This window comes from Hyaena hyaena, unplaced genomic scaffold (genome assembly GCF_003009895.1).
Source record: "Hyaena hyaena isolate Hyena2069 unplaced genomic scaffold, ASM300989v1 scaffold_3, whole genome shotgun sequence".
NCBI lineage: Eukaryota > Metazoa > Chordata > Mammalia > Carnivora > Hyaenidae > Hyaena > Hyaena hyaena.
The window spans coordinates 1,841,305-1,857,807 of NW_024080635.1; the positions used below are offsets into that span (position 1 = coordinate 1,841,305).

General features: G+C 45.9%; 1 protein-coding gene across 1 annotated transcript; it reads right to left on the bottom strand.

Moving 5' to 3' along the window:
• Nucleotides 1–337: 337 nt before the first annotated feature.
• Nucleotides 338–16,145, bottom strand: ZBTB8B (zinc finger and BTB domain containing 8B). The gene is made up of 3 exons (XM_039233475.1): nt 15,161–16,145; nt 4,973–5,151; nt 338–706 (listed from the first exon to the last, which is right to left on the bottom strand). The coding sequence occupies exons 1-3, from the start codon at nt 16,143–16,145 to the stop codon at nt 389–391; spliced, it is 1,482 nt and encodes a 493-aa protein (XP_039089406.1). The 3' UTR covers nt 338–388.
• Nucleotides 16,146–16,503: the final 358 nt, after the last annotated feature.

Consider the following 16,503-nt stretch of genomic DNA (forward strand, 5'->3'; position numbering starts at 1 on the left):
TTTTCCAGAGAAAAAGGCTGACGAAAAAGGTAATCTAGAGGAGTGAGACAATGAAATGTCTCAAGCACAGGGACTTTCTTATCTTTCTCCTTTTGGGCACACAACAGGAAAAATGGGAAGCCTCAGGGCCAGCCTTGATTCACTCAGAATTAACTCAGCAAGGTCCTCAGAAACCAAGGGCATTCCACAAAGAACTCATTAGTCCTTCGAGTCACAACATCCAACCTTCACCGTGTAATGTAACAAAAATGCAACTATAGTAACAGTGAAAACATGTGCCTCTCAGGGTTCCACAAAATTGGACAGGGTGGTGGCTTTCGAACACAGAATGAGCAACAACAAATTCTAAAACCTCTCCCCTTACCCCCCACTCCCCCAGAATTTTCTGCTATGTGAGTGTCTCTCGATTGGACAGGTTGGACCGAATTCGCTGTCTGCGGTCAGAATCCTCTCCGGCGGGGTCATTTTCCTCACCAGACTCCACATAGATTGGCCAGTCATTATCTGTGTCACTCTTTTCTTGGCTTTCGGACGAGGCCTCCACCAGGCTAAGGTTGATGGGCATCAAATCGTCCTCGTCGACGTGCGGGTCTGTAACACAGGTACAGCTGTCACACAGCCCGAAGCGCCGCAGCCCCTGGGACAGGTGACTTGTGAAGGTTCTTCTGCAGCCCTTGCAGATGATTGGACGGTTGGATCTATGGACCTAAAATGACAAGAAGACACGGGAAACGCTCTCCCCCTTGCTCTCTCTGCCACTGCCTCGGCCTCACCAAGGTGCTTCTGCCCCAAGGCCATTGGCTATGCGAGGAACGTGCCCACCTCCCATTGCCAAGGACTCCCTTAGTGCTAATGCCTTTGAAGGAACTCTTCACTGATGCTCTGGGTCAGATTAGGTCCTCAGCTATGTAGTCCCACCTATACTCCTTCCTTTGTTGATTTTCTAACAAATTATTGGTAAATTCACTAGACTGTAAGCTCCAGGAAGGCAGGGACCATCCTCATTCATGTTCTCAGTCACATTTGTTGCTATATCCCTGTGTCCGGCATATAAAGGGCATTCAGGGAGCTAATGGGGATTTTAGGCACAGCTTTTTCTGTACCTGGGATTGTGTAGTTATTAGGGAGGCAGACTTGCTAGACGGTATCTTCGACACACGTGGCAGATGTCCCGTCCTTACCTCTTTGTTGATAAATGCAGTCCTTACCTCTTCATTGATAAATACATTTCTTACCTAGGAGAGGCACTTTGCATCCCAGAACCTGACTCCTACCCCATGCAGCTCCTCCTCAGGGCAGCAGCCCCAGAGCCCCCTCCATAGAAGGAACTATCTAATGTGTACACTCGTCAGGACCTCCAGCCTAAAGGGGCTCTGTGAACCAAAGCTCATGTAGAGAACTCTGGATGCGGGATGGACACAAGAGGTAGAGACAGAGAGAAATGACAGCGGACAAGGGCCAATAACATGAAAGCCAGCTTGCTAGAGCTGCCACTACATCCGCCCAATGGCCCTGCCTTCCATGGGGTCTTCTGGGTCTCCCACATCAATCCCACAAGACTTAAGCCAACCAGAATATGTACATGACCTTTGCAACCTGATGAGGCCTTTGAATACCACCTCTTTGGGCTACAATAGACTGGACTTTGTATAACGTGGAAAGATGGAATGAGGAGTCCAATCAGTGAAATGCCTTAGGGGCACCAGGGACCTGCTGCTGCCAAGACAGACTGGAGATATAAATTGAGGGGGAAAAAAGACAAACAAAACCTGAAGGCCACGGGGTGAAGCTACTTTCAGACAAGTGTGCTGGGGGCAGCCCTGAGAGCAAAAGATAACATTGTACTTATCTTAAATCCGGGTTCTTTCAAACCCATAATTCACATTCTATAAAATTCACCTTTTTTTCCAGAGAGAGAGAGAGAGAGAGGAGCAGGGGAGATGCACAGAAGGAGAAAGAGAATCTTAAGTAAGCTCCATGCTCAGCATGGAGCCCAGCATGGGGCCCGATCCCATGAACCTAGGATCATGACCTGAGCCAAAATCAAGAGTCAGACACTCAACCAAATGAGCCACCCAGATGCCCCAAAAGTCACCTTTTATACTTTTTTTTTTTTAATATTTGTATTTATTTCTAGGAGAGAGAGAGAGACAGCGTGAACAGGGAAGGGTCAGAGAGAGAGGGAGTCACAGACTGAAACAGGCTCCAGGCTCTGAGCTGGCAGTCAACACAGAGCCCGACGCGGGGCTCGAACCCACGAACTGTGAGATCATGACCTAAGCGAAAGTCGGACGCTTAACCGACTAAGCCACCCAGGCGCCCCTTGGTACATTTTTTTTTTTTTTTAACAACCTGGCTCTTTTGGATAAGCTCATCGTGTATGTCTGTAGGACCTCCCAAATTGTTCAGATATAATTAAAAATAACGTAAATCCATCATTCTNTCTTTCTTTCTTTCTTTCTTTCTTTCTTTCTTTCTTTCTTTCTTTCTTTCTTTCTTTCTTTCTTTTTCTTTCTTTCTTTCTCTCTCTCTCTCTCTCTCTTTCTTTCTTTTAATATTTTTTATTTATTTTTAGGAGAGAGAGAGACAGCGTGAGCAGGGGAGGGTCAGAGAGAGAGGGAGATACAGACTCTGAAACAGGCTCCAGGCTCTGAGCTGGCAGTCATCACAGAGCCGGATGCGGGGCTCGAACCCATGAACTGCGAGATCATGACCTAAGCGAAAGTTGGACGCTCAACCGACTAAGCCACCCAGGTGCCCCTTCCTTCCTTCCTTCCTTCCTTCCTTCCTTCCTTCCTTCCTTCCTTCCTTCTTTCTTTCTTTCTTTAATGTTTATTTATTTTTGAAAGAGAGAGAATGAGCCAAGAGGGGCAGAGAGAGGGGGGGACAGAGGATCCAAAGCAGGCTCTGTGCTAACAGCAGAGAGCCCAATGAGGGGCTCATACTCACAAACCGTGAGATCATGACCTGAGCCGAAGTCGATGCCAAACCAACGGAGCCACCCAGACACCCCTAATTCCAGAATATTTTCCTCACCCCAGAAAGAAACCCTGTGCCCATTAGCTGCCACCCCTCTCCCATTCGACACCCTTTTAGCCCCTACTAACCACTAATCTACTCTATCTGTCTGAGTTTGCCCATTTTGTATATTTCATATAAATGAAATCATATAATATGTGGCCTTTTGTGACTGGCCTCTTGCACGTAGCATAATGCTTTTAAGGTTCATCCATGCGGTAGCATGTATCAGAACTTCATTCTATTTTATGGCTGAATAAAGGTCCATTGTGTGGATAGACCACAATTTCTTTATTCATTCATCAGTCGATGGACACTTGGGTTGTTTCCACTTTTTGGTTACTATGAATAACGCTGCTGTGAACATTTGTGGGCATGTATGTTTTTGTATGAATGCATGCTTTCAGTTCTCTTGGGTATATACCTTGATACAGAATTGCTGGGATCTATGGCAATTTTATGCTTAACTTTTTAAAGAACCACCAAATTATTTTGCACATAGGTTACACTATTTTACATTCCCATCAACAGTGTATAAACATTCTAATTCCTCCACATCCTTGCCAACACTTTGTTATTACTTGTTTTTCTTTTTTCGATGATAATAATCCTAGTGTGTCTGAAGTGGTATCTCACTGTGGCTTTGAATTTGCATTTCCCTAATGACTAATGATGTTGAGTATCTTTTCATGTCTTATTGGCCATTTGTATCTCTTCTTTGGAGAAATGTCTAATTACATCCATTACATAATTTGGTTGTTTTTAAATGTTAAATTGAAAGAGTTCTTTATGGGGGTGCCTGGGTGGCTCAGTCAGTTGAGCATCTGACTTCGGCTCAGATCATGATCTTATGGTCCATGAGTTCGACCCCCGCGTTTAGCTCTGTGCTGACAGCTCCGAGCCTGGAGCCTGCTTCAGATTCTGTCTCGCTCTCTCTCCCTGCCCCTCCCCTACTCAATGCTCTGTCTGTCTCTCAAAAATAATACATAAGCATTAAAAAAAAGAGTTCTTTGTATATTCTGGTTACTAGATTCTTAGCAGATAAATGATTCACAAGTATTTTCTCCCATTCTGTGGGTTGTCACATTCTTAATAGTGTCCTTGGAAGTCCAAACCATTTTGATGTTTGATTTCCCAAAGTCTGATTGCCTTGCTCAAAGATGATCGTAAATACAGTGCCTTCCGAAATGGCCTGAATGCCTTTTAGCTGGTGGAAATTAACCACTCACATGGGAGACAGAGTCCCAGGGGGCAGCCAGAGGGAGGAGAGGTCCCCTTGGTCTGGAGCCCTCTTTGCTACGCACAGGTGGCCTTATAAAGAGCAGCATGTACTTTCCTTACGTCCAGGTACTGGGGCTAAGTGGGAAACTGAGGCTGCAGCTTTGTCTCCTTTGGGATCACGCTGGTGAGAACAGACCTACCATCCCCCATCCAAGCCCCACTGTTCTCTGCCTTATGACAACCATCTCTGACCAGGACCTAAACTTTATTGAGACTAAGAAAACTGTTCTGTAATCATAGAGGTTTTAACTTTCCCTAACGGCTACCAACCAGCTGTAATTTAGTAGAAACATGTTTAGAATTCTCTGAAAAGAGTCCAGTGGACAGAGACACAAAAGATAGTTTTGTTTTGTTTTTTTAAGGTTTGTTTTTGTGTTTGTTTGTTTTTGAGAGAGACAGACAGAGCTAGCTCAAGCAGGGGAGGGGAAGAGAGAGAGAGAATCCCAAGCAGGCTCTGCACTGTCCGCTCAGAGCCTGATGCAGGGCTCGAACTCACGAACCATGAGATTATGACCTGAGCCAAAATCAAGAGTTGGACACTTAACAGCCTGAGCCACCCAGGCGCCCGGAAAGACAGACTGGTTTACCCTTACATTGGACAGATGTCGGGAACCCCCTCCACTGCGTCGCCCACCGCCCTCACCATGGGATACCTGCCAGCCCAGACACTTACGCTCAGAGCGTGACTCCGCAGGTGCTCCTGTCGCGTGAACCGCTTGCCACACGTCTCGCAGGGGTAGGGCCGCTCGCCTGTGTGTGAGCGGATGTGCCGCTTAAGGATGCCCTTCTGTTTGGCAGTGTAAGGGCAGAAAGGACACTTGTGGAGCTTGATGGGGACCACCAGCACATCACCTGGGGAACCAAATGGGTTGATTTAGATGCACTGTAGGCAACAACACTGGCCACCCTCGGACAGGTGATCAGGAGCTGGGGAATCCCCCAGCCGGGATCAAGAGGGAGGACATCAACTCTACCACCAGCTAATGGTAAGACATTGCAAATTCCAAGTCTCTGTCTGGCTCCCCATCAGCTGGAGAGTCAAGAGTTGCAAAGAATGCCATACGGTACTGGCTTTCACCCCTTCTGTGGCTCAGTTAGAGATACAGCTTACACCACCACCTCAGAACTCACACGTCTTCCAGTGGATATGTGGAAAAACTTCCCAAAATAACACTCTGACAGCATCTATTCTATTTGATTTCATTTTAAGACCATGCTGATTGAGACCCTTTCATGCACTGAATTTCATCCCTCCCCCCACCCCCAATTCATACATTGAAGCCCTAAACGCCAGTGTGATTGTATTTGGAGCTAGGGAGGTAATTAAGGTTAAATGGGGTCGTAAGGGTGGAGCCCTACTCTGATAGGACTGGTGCCCTTATACCTCGAGGAGGAGACACCAGAGATCTCGTTCTGTCTCTGTTCATGCACAGAGGGAAGGCTGCGTGAGGACCGGCAAGATGGCAGCCGTCTGCCAGCAGGGAAGAAAAAGCCCTGCCGGCACCTTGATTTTGGACTCTGAGCCTCCAGAACTGTGAGAACACAAATTTCTTGTTGGTTAAGCCATGCAGTCTGTGGCGCTCTGCTGCAGCAGCCTGAACTAGCACAGACCTCCTGGATTGCTCTCATGACCCCCAAAAGTTTGGAAACCTGTGTTATGATGGATCAGACCCCTGGATCAGGATCCATGCTGTCTCTCTTGCTCTCGCTCTCTCGCTCTCTCTCGCTCTTTCTCTCACTCTTACTCTCTCTCTTTTTTAGGATCCATGTTCTCTCTCTCTTCTTTTTTTTCAATGTTTATTTATTTTTGAGAGACTGAGACAGAGTGTGAGCAGGGGAGGGGCAGAGAGAGAGGGAGACACAGAATCTGAAGCAGGCTCCAGGCTCTGAGCTGTCAGCACAGAGCCCGACGCAGGGCTCGAACCCACGAACTCTGAGCTCATGACCTGAGCCAAAGTTGGATGCTTAACCAACTGAGCCCCCCAGGTGCCCCAGGATCCACGTTCTCTTTGACAAGAGCTTCTAAGAACAGTTTCCAGGCCTGTGCAGAAGGGGTGTGCTATGACACAGACCCTAAACTAGAATTCGTGTTAACTCTGTATATCTGAAATCATCAACTATCCAGGGATTCACTTAATCTTTTCCAACTGTTTTTTTTCCCCATCTTACTCGCACACCCATTAAGGTTGACAACACGATTTTCCCCCAGATATAAAAAACTGTCCCTTTCAAGTCTTCCGAGTCACCCTTACTACAGTATTCCAAGATGTGTCCCCTCTATCCATGCTCTTCAGGACTTTCTGTAGACCTTGGTCATATCATATCATATAGGAATTGAAGCCCAGAGCCGGAGGTGGGGCTCAAACCTATGAACCATGAGATCATGACCTGAGGCAAAATTGACTTTTAACCAACTGAGCCACCCAGGTGCCCTTCTTGGACTTTATTCTTTAAGCAGCTAGAATCTTAAGGAGGGGAAGTACATGGTCAGACCTGAGTTTTAAGAGCTCCCTCAGAGGACAATGCAGGGGAAGGATTTAAGAGAGGCAAGATTAAAGGCAGGAAGAGAGGTGGGAGAGGATGAGAGATGTCATGAACTAAAGCAGAGAAGTAAAATTAACAGCACTCAGTGACCACATGGGGGAGGGGAGAGAAGAGAAAGATAAAATTTGAAATGATGTAGATTCTGGGTTAGCTGACTTGGTAGATGACAGTGGAATACACTGAGGCAGAGAACGCGGGAGAAAAGCAGGTACTGGGAACAATGAGGGGTTCAGTTTGGATTTTACTGTGTTTGGGGCAGGCCCAGAGCATCCATGGGGGAATATCTGGGTTAGACAGATACATCTGGAGCTTAGGGAAAGAGGGAAGAATACAGTTTCGCAAATCTTCAGCAAATTGGAGCGGTTGCTTTAATTGAGACCTGGCTCTCCCCCAAACACCCTGCTTCCCTTACCCCGTAACCTTGACACCTCTGGGTCGGAGGTGAGTAGGATTCTCCTTGGGCTTCACTGTCTTCTCCAGAGCACTGTCCCTCCCTCCATCCTCGAAAACCTTAAGATCTTTTGAAACTCACACCATCAATGATAGTGATGAGGGAGCTTGAGGCGGGTTGAGGACAAATTGCAAGCTGGCGCAGCCCCCTCCCCAGGTGGGATGTGTGTGATATTCCTGCCCAAGGACAGAGGAAATGGCCAACTGATAGAGATCACAGTCTTCTAGGACATGAGCTTACAAATATCTTAGTTTACAAATATCTTAGTAAATTATAAGAAAAAGGCAATCTTATCCATAGTCTAATCTCCAGAAACCTATAGATCCATTTCCTAGATCCCCAACATCACCCCTTAATAGTTATATGAAAAACAAAGGCAAGAAGGAAATGGCAGATAAAATTAAATTTCCTCATAACCTGCAGCAATCCATTGACAAATACTTGGGGCAAATAGAGAGTATAACATTTCTCCAGGAAACCCCTATGGTCCTAATGTTAATGGCTTACTTAAAGGGAAAACAATCAATAGCAAGGCCTAAGGTATTTTAGGAGTCCTCTGTAGCATATCAACGTCCCTCTGGAGGCCTCCCTTTTGACTTTACCTCCCCATCTCCATAGTATAAAATCAGCCATTCTTCACAACCTCAGTGCAGCTCTCTGTGCCCACAGATCCTGTCCCCATGCTTTAATAAAATCACCTTTTTGCACCAAAGATGTCTTCAAGAATTCTTTCTTGGGGGCGCCTGGGTAGCTCAGTCGGTTAAATGTTCGACTTCAGCTCAGATCATGATCTCGCGGTTCGTGGGTTCGAGTCCCGTGTCAGGTTCTGTGCTGACAGCTCAGAGCCTGCAGTCTGTTTCAGATTCTGTGTCTCCTTCTCTCTCTGACCCTCCCCTGTTCATGCTGTTTCTCTCTCTCTCAGAAATAAATAAAACATTAAAAAAAAATTTTTTTTAAAGAATTCTTTCTTGGCCATCAGCTCCAGACCACCCTACCATCACCCTAAAACCTCATCAATAATATACCAACCTCTCCTTATTTTAGTCATCCAGGAGCCACGAGGTCATCTCCTCATTCCGTGGAGATTTGATCGCATTGCCTTCAAACATAACTCCTAGGTAATTCTTGGTGTGAATACCAAAAATGACCCAACACTCTGGCCTCTCTGTTCCGTGACCTCCTTTCCTCCTTGTCTTCCATCCCATGTCAGCTATCTGGTCCTAGACCAAGAGCTCTCAACTTGACCCGCATATTAGAATCACTTGGGAAAGGGGTGCTTGGGTGGCTCAATCAGTTAAGCATCCAACTCTTGATTTTGGCTCCAGTCATGGTCTCACAGTTTGTGCGTTCAAGACCCATGTCAGGCTCTGCACTGACAGTGTGGAACCTGCTTGGGATTCTCTGTCTCTTCCTCTCTCTCTGCCCTACCCTTGCTCATGCTCTCTCTCAAATTAAATAAATAAACTTATAAAAAAAAAAAAAAAAGAATCATCTGGGAAACTAAAAAAGTACCGATGTCCAATCTCTGTTCTAAGCATATCTTTTTAAAATTTTTTAATGTTTGTTTTGGGGTGAGACAGAGCATGAGGGGGGGAGGGGCAGAAAGAGAGAGGGACAGAATCCAGACTCCAGGCTCCGAGCTGTCAGCACAGGGCTGGATGCGGGCTCAAACTCACCAACCCTGAGATCATGACCTGAGGCAAAGTCGAATGCTTAACCGACTGAGCCCCCCAAGTGCCCCCCAAGCATATTTTCAAAGCACCCCACTAGTGTATAGTTGGGAGCGCAAATCATGGCCCCATACCTAGATACTGCCAATAACTGAATTTGCTCCACAGCCCACATTTCAAGCACCCCGCTTCCCAGCCACTATCTCATATCTTTCCAGCTCACCCCCTAAATGTCCTTTCTTGGTTGGGACCAAGCCATGGACTATACTGCCATTTTACTGTCCTTTACCTCCTTGGGTTCTCATGCCTCTCCCTCCCCAGTTTAGTGCCCACAATGCATCACTGAAATCACTCCTTCATATCCACCTTCAACATAACTTGTCTAAATCAGCTGCTCAAGCTAAAAACCTTAGGGTCATCTTAACTTCTTTTTCTCATACCGCTCACATATGCCATTAGCACATCTGGTTGGTTCTACCTCGAGAGACAGTCCAGTCCTATCCAAGAAGACTTCTACCCACAGGGATCCTTTTAATATATGTCATTTCAAGTCAGTCTCAGCTGAGACCCTCTAGTGGGATCCCTTCCCAGAGTAAGACCCAAAGGTCTTTTCATGGCCTTCAGGGCCCTACCTGATCCGCGCTTACCCAAACTCTCTCCCCTCATCCTCCAGCACCCTCTGCCTCGCCCACTTCACCCCAGCCTCCACAGCACCCTGTTGTTCACTCGACAAGTGGGACCTGCAGTTTGCACCTCCCTCTTCCCTCTGCCCAGAATGTTCTTCTCACTGATTTACCTGCACAGTTTGCTCTCTTCCTCCCTCGCGGCTTCTGCTCAAAGGCAGCTTGTTAGAAAGGCCTTTCTTGTCAACACTAAATAAAATAGCATCCCCTTCACTCTCTATCAACTTTTCCCCTGCTTTCATTCTCTTCATTTTATATACTTATTTATACGTTTATTGTCTGTCTCCGGCATTGGAACATCAGCTCCATGAGGACAAGGGCTGCCTTTTGTTCACTCTGATGAACAGTGCCTGGCATATAGTCAGTGCTCAATAAATATCTGTTAAATGGTTGAATGATTGGACACACAGATCAATGGAATAGAATAGAGAGCCCACAAATAAACCTACGCTTATACAGTCAGTTAATCTAGGAAAAAGGAAGCAAGAATATACAAATGGGGAAAAGACAGTCTCTTCAATTAACGATGCTGGGAAAACTGGACAGCTACGTACACAAGAATGAAACTAGATCACTTTCGTATACCATACACAAAATTAAACTCAAAATGGACTGAAGACCTAAATGTGACACCTGAAACCATAAACACCCTAGAAGAGAGCACAGGCAGTCATTTCTTTGACATCGGCCTCAGCAACATTTTTCTTGACATGTCTCCTAAGGCAAGGGGAAAAAAAGTAAAAATAAACTATTGGTGCTACAACAAAATAAAAAGCTTTTGCACAGCAAAGGAAACCATCAACAAAACAAAAAGGCAACCTAAGGAATGAAAGAAGATATTTGCAACTGACAAATCCAATAAGGGGTTAGTATCCACAATATATAAAGAACTTACACAATTCAACACCATAAAAACAATATGATTTAAAAAATAGGCAGAGGACCTGAACAGACATTTTTCTACAGAAGGCATACAGATGGCCAACAGACACATAAAGATGCTTAACATCACTAATCATCAGGGAAATGCAAATCACAATGAGTTATCACCTTACACCTGTCAGAATGGCTAGAATCAAAAAGAAATGACAAGTGCTGGAAAGGATGTAAAGAAAAAGGAACTCTCGTGCCCTGTTGGTGGGAATGTAAGTTGGTACAGCCACTGTGGTAAATAGTATGGAGGTCCCTCAAATTCCGCTACTGGGTATTTACCCAAAGGAAACAAAAACACTGATTTGAGGGCGCCTGGGTGGCTCAGTCAGTTAAGCATCTGACTCTTGATTTTGGCTCACATCATGATCTCCCAGTTGGTGAGTTCAAGCCCCACATCAGGCTCTGTGCTGACAGCACGGAGACTGCTTGAGATTCTCTCTCTCCCTCTCTCCCTGCTCCTCACTTGCTCATGCTCTCTCTCTCTAAAAATAAATAAACTTTGGGGCACCTGGATGGCTCAGTCGGTTAAGTGTCCAACTTCGGCTCAGGTCATGAGCTCATGGTTTGTGGGTTCGAGCCCCATGTCAGGCTCTGTGCTGACAGCTAGCTCAGAGCCTGGAGCCTATTTCGGATTCTGTGTCTCCCTCTCTCTCTGACCCTCCCCTGTTCACGCTGTCTCTCTCTCTCTCTCAGAAATAAATTAAATAAAAAACATTAAAAAAAAGAGGCATAGTATGACTTCAATCTTTTAAAATAAATAAATAAACTTTAAAAAAAAACCCACTAATTTGAAAAATTACATGCACCCTTCTGTTTATTGCAGCATTATTTACAATAGCCAAGGTATGGAAACAACTTGTGTCCAACAATAGATGAATGGATAAAGAAGATGTGATATAAATGTGCTGCATATGTATACACACACACACACACACACACACACACATGAATATTACTCGGCCATAAAAAAGAACAAGGTCATGTCATTTGCAACTACATGGATGGACCTAGAGAGTATAATGCTAAGTGAAATACGTCATACTGAGAAAGACAAACACCATATGATTTCACTCATACATGGAATCTAAAAAACAAAATAAATGAATAAGCAAACAAAAAGCAGAATCGGACCTATAAATACAGAGAACAAACTGCTGAGTTAATTAACTAATTAATTAGCAAGAATGATAAGATGTTGAAGAAGCAAGCCAGTGATGGAGAACTGGACACGCTGGCATTAAATGAGCCCATGATGAGGCTGGAAAGGAATGGCAGAGGTAAGAGGAATGAGTATCCATGGTGTCAGAGACCAGAGGAAGAAAGAATTTCAAGGAGAGAAACGGCAGAGTCAACTACCGAGAGAGGCCAAGTAAGGTAACACCTGAAAATCATGTATTGGACTGACTCTAGAATAATCTATGGCTTACCTCATGACAGCAGTGTCAGTGGTGTGGAAGAGGCGGAAGCCAGACTACAGTGGGCTGAGAAAAGAGAAGGAAGTAAAACAGTGGAGGTGACCAATGTAGATGAACCTTCCAAGAAGCAATGGCGGTGCAGGAGCTGGGGTTGGGAGGTCTGGGGGGGAAGAGCTTACAGGAGGACCTTATGACCTGTCAGTGCCTGCTAACGTCAGATATAAGCAACGTGGCTACAGAATTATCACAACACCCTCCTGACTGTCTTCTGCCCTCGCCCTCGTCTCCCGTCTCCTCACCGTCAGGTGCTGAGGCCAAACTAATGTCCCACAAGCACAGCTCCTATCCACTTCCAAGCTCAGGAACCACCAAAAATTCCCCTATGCCTACAGACCAAACCTTACCTCTTAGCATTTAAGGTTTTCCATAATCCGACTCCAATCGATTTCTCCCTATGTCTCTTCTTACCTCAGATGCCACCTTCATAATGCCTCCCTGATCTCCCGGGAGGAATCTGGCTCTCCTGCTTCTAGACTACTGTGAAAATCACACCTCCATCTGTCTTCCAGCCCTGGTGCCTTTCCATCACCTGATGCCAGTTACACACATCTCATCTCGTCTAAGACACCATCAGTTCTTTGAGGGCTGGATCCATGTCTGACTTATCTTTGTATCTTCACCAGGAAGGTACTCAAATATTTGAGCAAATACACGAATGACCAAACAAATCAGTGCTACTCTGTGCCTTGGCATTTGAAATAAAATTTACCCAGGATCCACGCAAATGGAATCAAAACCTGGCAGAGGACAGGCATGGCCAAGGCCAGGGTGGCTGCCTTGCCACAGCACATAGTTGGAAACCTGACTTTACAGACTGATGGACTGGACTTGAATGAAGATGGTGTAGAGCTGAATTGCTATTTCTTGATACTTGTGCTTCCGGCAGAAGGCTTAAAAGATAAAATCACGGCACTGAAATCCTCTGTTCATTTGTGCTGCCTTCAGAGTTTGTTTCAATGAAATGAAGCCAGCCCGGGTTGCTAGATTTAGCTCTGCCACTTACCAGCTCTGCATTCTTAGGAAATTCACCAAACCCTGTGGGTCTTGGTTTCTCCACACTCTTCTGCCAAACTTAGGAGGGTCTAATGGATGTAAAAGCGTGGTCACCGACTGTGAAGTGCTGTTATGCACGGAAATGAGATTTCAACCCCTTCCCACAGTGTGGTTTGCTAAAAACAGCCACTACCTTCTAAATGCTGGTTAAGCCAGTGTCCCTGAAGATCAGAAAGAGCATTTTCAAGTTTCCAAGCCTAGTTTTAATCAGGCATACAGAGCGTGCTTGCCTTAAAAAAAATGAAATTAAACATCTCAAGACAGCCATTTAATAACGAATAAAAGCAGCTGATCTCCCTTATCTAAAATACTTTCACTGATCAGTATTGAAGGGTGACTTTAAATTGGGATTCGTTAATTTCTTGGCTTGAGGTTCTGGAAGCTATAGCGTACTTTCATCAGGAAGGTAGCAGCCAAATCTATTTCTCTCTCCAAAACACTTTACAACACAATTACCCTACCTACTCAGGAGAGTTAGTCATGTTAACTCATCTCTCAGAATTGTTTACAGGACGGGGCGCCTGGGTTGCTCAGTTGGTTGGGCGGCTGACTTCATCTCAGGTCATGATCTCACGGTTTGTGGATTCGAACCCTGCATCGGGCTCTGTGCTGACAGCTAGCTCAGAGCCTGGAGCCTGCTTCAGATTCTGTGTTTCCCTCTCTCTGACCCTCCCATGCTCACACTGCCTCTCTCTCTCTCTCTCAGAAATAAATTTTTTAAAAAATTAAAAAAAAAAAAAGAATTGTTCAGGGGAACAACCAAGTTCTCTTAAAACACAAAAGCCTACCAAAGGAAAATAATTAATATAAAATTTTCCTTTTTTAAAAAGGAATAAAGAGGCACCTGGGTGGCTCAGTCGGTTAAGCATCTAACTTCGGATCAGGTCATGATATCACAGTCCGTGAGTTCGAGCCCCACATCAGGCTCTGTGCTGACAGCTCAGATCCTGGAGCCTGCTTTGGATTCTGTGTCTCCCTCTCTCTCTGCCCCTCCCCCTCTCATGCTCTGTCTCTCAAAAATAAATAAACATTAAAAAATTTTTTAAAGGAATAAAAAATATTCCTGATATTCCTAATATTCATTATATAAAATAAAATCTATTCCTGATATAAAAATTTCCTTTCTTTCCTAATCAAGTTGATGACTTAATTAAAACACACAGAAATAAATAAAAAAAATTTTTAAAAACACACACACAGATCTTTAGAGTTATCAACATTAAATTTTTTAATATTTATTTATTTCTGAGAGAGATGAAGACAGAGTGCAAGGGGGGGGCAAGATCGGGGGAGGGGCACAGAGAGAGAGGGAAATACAGAATCTGAAGCAGGTGCTAGGCTCTGATCTATCAGCACAGAGCGCAGTGCTCAAACTCATGAACTGTGAGATCATGACCTGAGCCAAAGTCAGACGCTTAACTGACTGAGCCACCCAGGGGCCCCTTAAATATTTTTTTAAAGTCTACCAAAGGATATAAGAAATTTACTCACATAAAGCTAAATGCCAACTCATCTTAGATATTCTCAGGTAGATGCACCATCAACCACGACTGCATGTCTGCTATGTGCCAGGCACCAAAGTTGACACAAAGAATACACTTCTTACCTGTCTAGAATATGTTATCGTACATGAGAGAAAATTCTGAAAACCTTCTCGTTTGGTCCTCAATGCTGTGAGAAAGGCAAGGCAGGGATGATTATCTCCAGAACAAAATGGGTTCAAAGAGATTTCCTGATTTAACTGAAGTCCCACTGCTGATTAGCACAAGACAATAGATTATTTCCAGTCTCGAAGCTGCCCTCAACAGGCTTATACTCTAGTTGTAGAGGTAAAATATGAATGCACAGGGAGAGACAAGGCCTTGCACACAGCAGGTGCTCAGTTAACACCTACTGGTAGTGGGGGTGATGTGGTAATGATGGTGGTGGAGATGATGGTGACGATGATGGCAATGACAATGGCAATGATGATGAACATGATGATGGAGCCGATAAGGCACAGGCGTGTGTGCTAAATGACCAACAGAGGTGCTGAATGCTAATGGAGCTCACCTGAGTCCTCTGCATACCAGTGCGTCTGGACATCCATCACGGCACCCCCCGCTCTTCCTGCACCCTCTGGTCTTCCCTCCAAGTTCTGAGAAAAGTGACGGTCCCCATCCTCTTTGCTCGGGACGGCACCATTGCACAGGAGTGCCTCCAGGAATTGCTTTACGTGGTAGTTACTGTAAGCCAAGTCGACGGCCTGGCCACCGGGCAAACCCTCGTCCATGTGGGCCAGGCTGAGCGGGGTGGCATACGGCTGCAGCTGTTCACCCAACTCCACCTCCACCTCGTCGGCATCAAACTCCACCTTGGGCTCTATCTGTTTGGGCAGAATAGAGAGGTCACTGTCAGCGGGGCCACTGCCCTGGCTTTCCTTCACCACCAGTTCCAGCGGGTGGCAGTCTTTGCAGGCACTGCAAGGCGACTCCCTTGGACAGTCCGCACTCTCCTCTCCCCGGGCTGGAGAGGAGCCCAAGCTCTTGGTGACACAGGAGGTCCCTTCCCTGCCTGAACCGGGGCTTCCGCTGTCCACCTGATGAGCCGCCGCCGCTGCCGCCGCCGCCGCCGCCGCCGCCGCCACCGCAGCGGCCATGGCAGCCTCCTTCTCCATCTTCCGGCAGATATCAAGGGACGACCGGATGTAGGTCTTGCAGAAGTTCACGACCTCGTTCATCTGCAGGTAGCTGGCCGCCGACATGACTTCGATCACGTTCTCCCCACACAAATCCAGCTTCCCAGAGTACAGGAAGTCTAAGATGGTGGAGAAGGCATCAGAGGTGACTATGTCCAGGGAGGCGGTGCTGTGCCGCCCGCTGTCCTGGATGTAGTGAATGAGCAGGGCTCGGAAGTAGCCGCTGTTGGCAAACAAAATGTTTCTGTGGGCCTTGAAGATCCGCCCTTCCACAATGATGCTGCAGTCACAGAAAAAGTCCCTCTTCCGCTGTTCATTCAATTCCCCCAAGAGCTTGGCATAATATGATTGCATCTCCATGTCTCCGCCAGCCGCTGCTCTGGAGTGGCCTGTATGTTTTGAAGTTAATTTACCAATTAATTTTTCTTTTTTTTTTTAAGGGTTGTTTATTTATTTTTGAGAAAGAGAGAGAAGGCCAAGAAGGCTTTGTGCGGACAGCACAGAGGGGGGCTCCATCTCATGAATCATGAGATTATGAGCTGAGCCAATATTAAGAGTCAGACACTGGAGCACCTGGGTGGCTCAATTGGTTGAGTGTCCGACTTTGGCTCAGGCCATGATCTTGCTGTCGGTGAGTCTGAACCCCGGGTCTGGCTCTGTGCTGACAGCTCAAAGCCTAGAGCCTGCGTGAGATTCTGTTTCTCACTCTCTCTCTCTC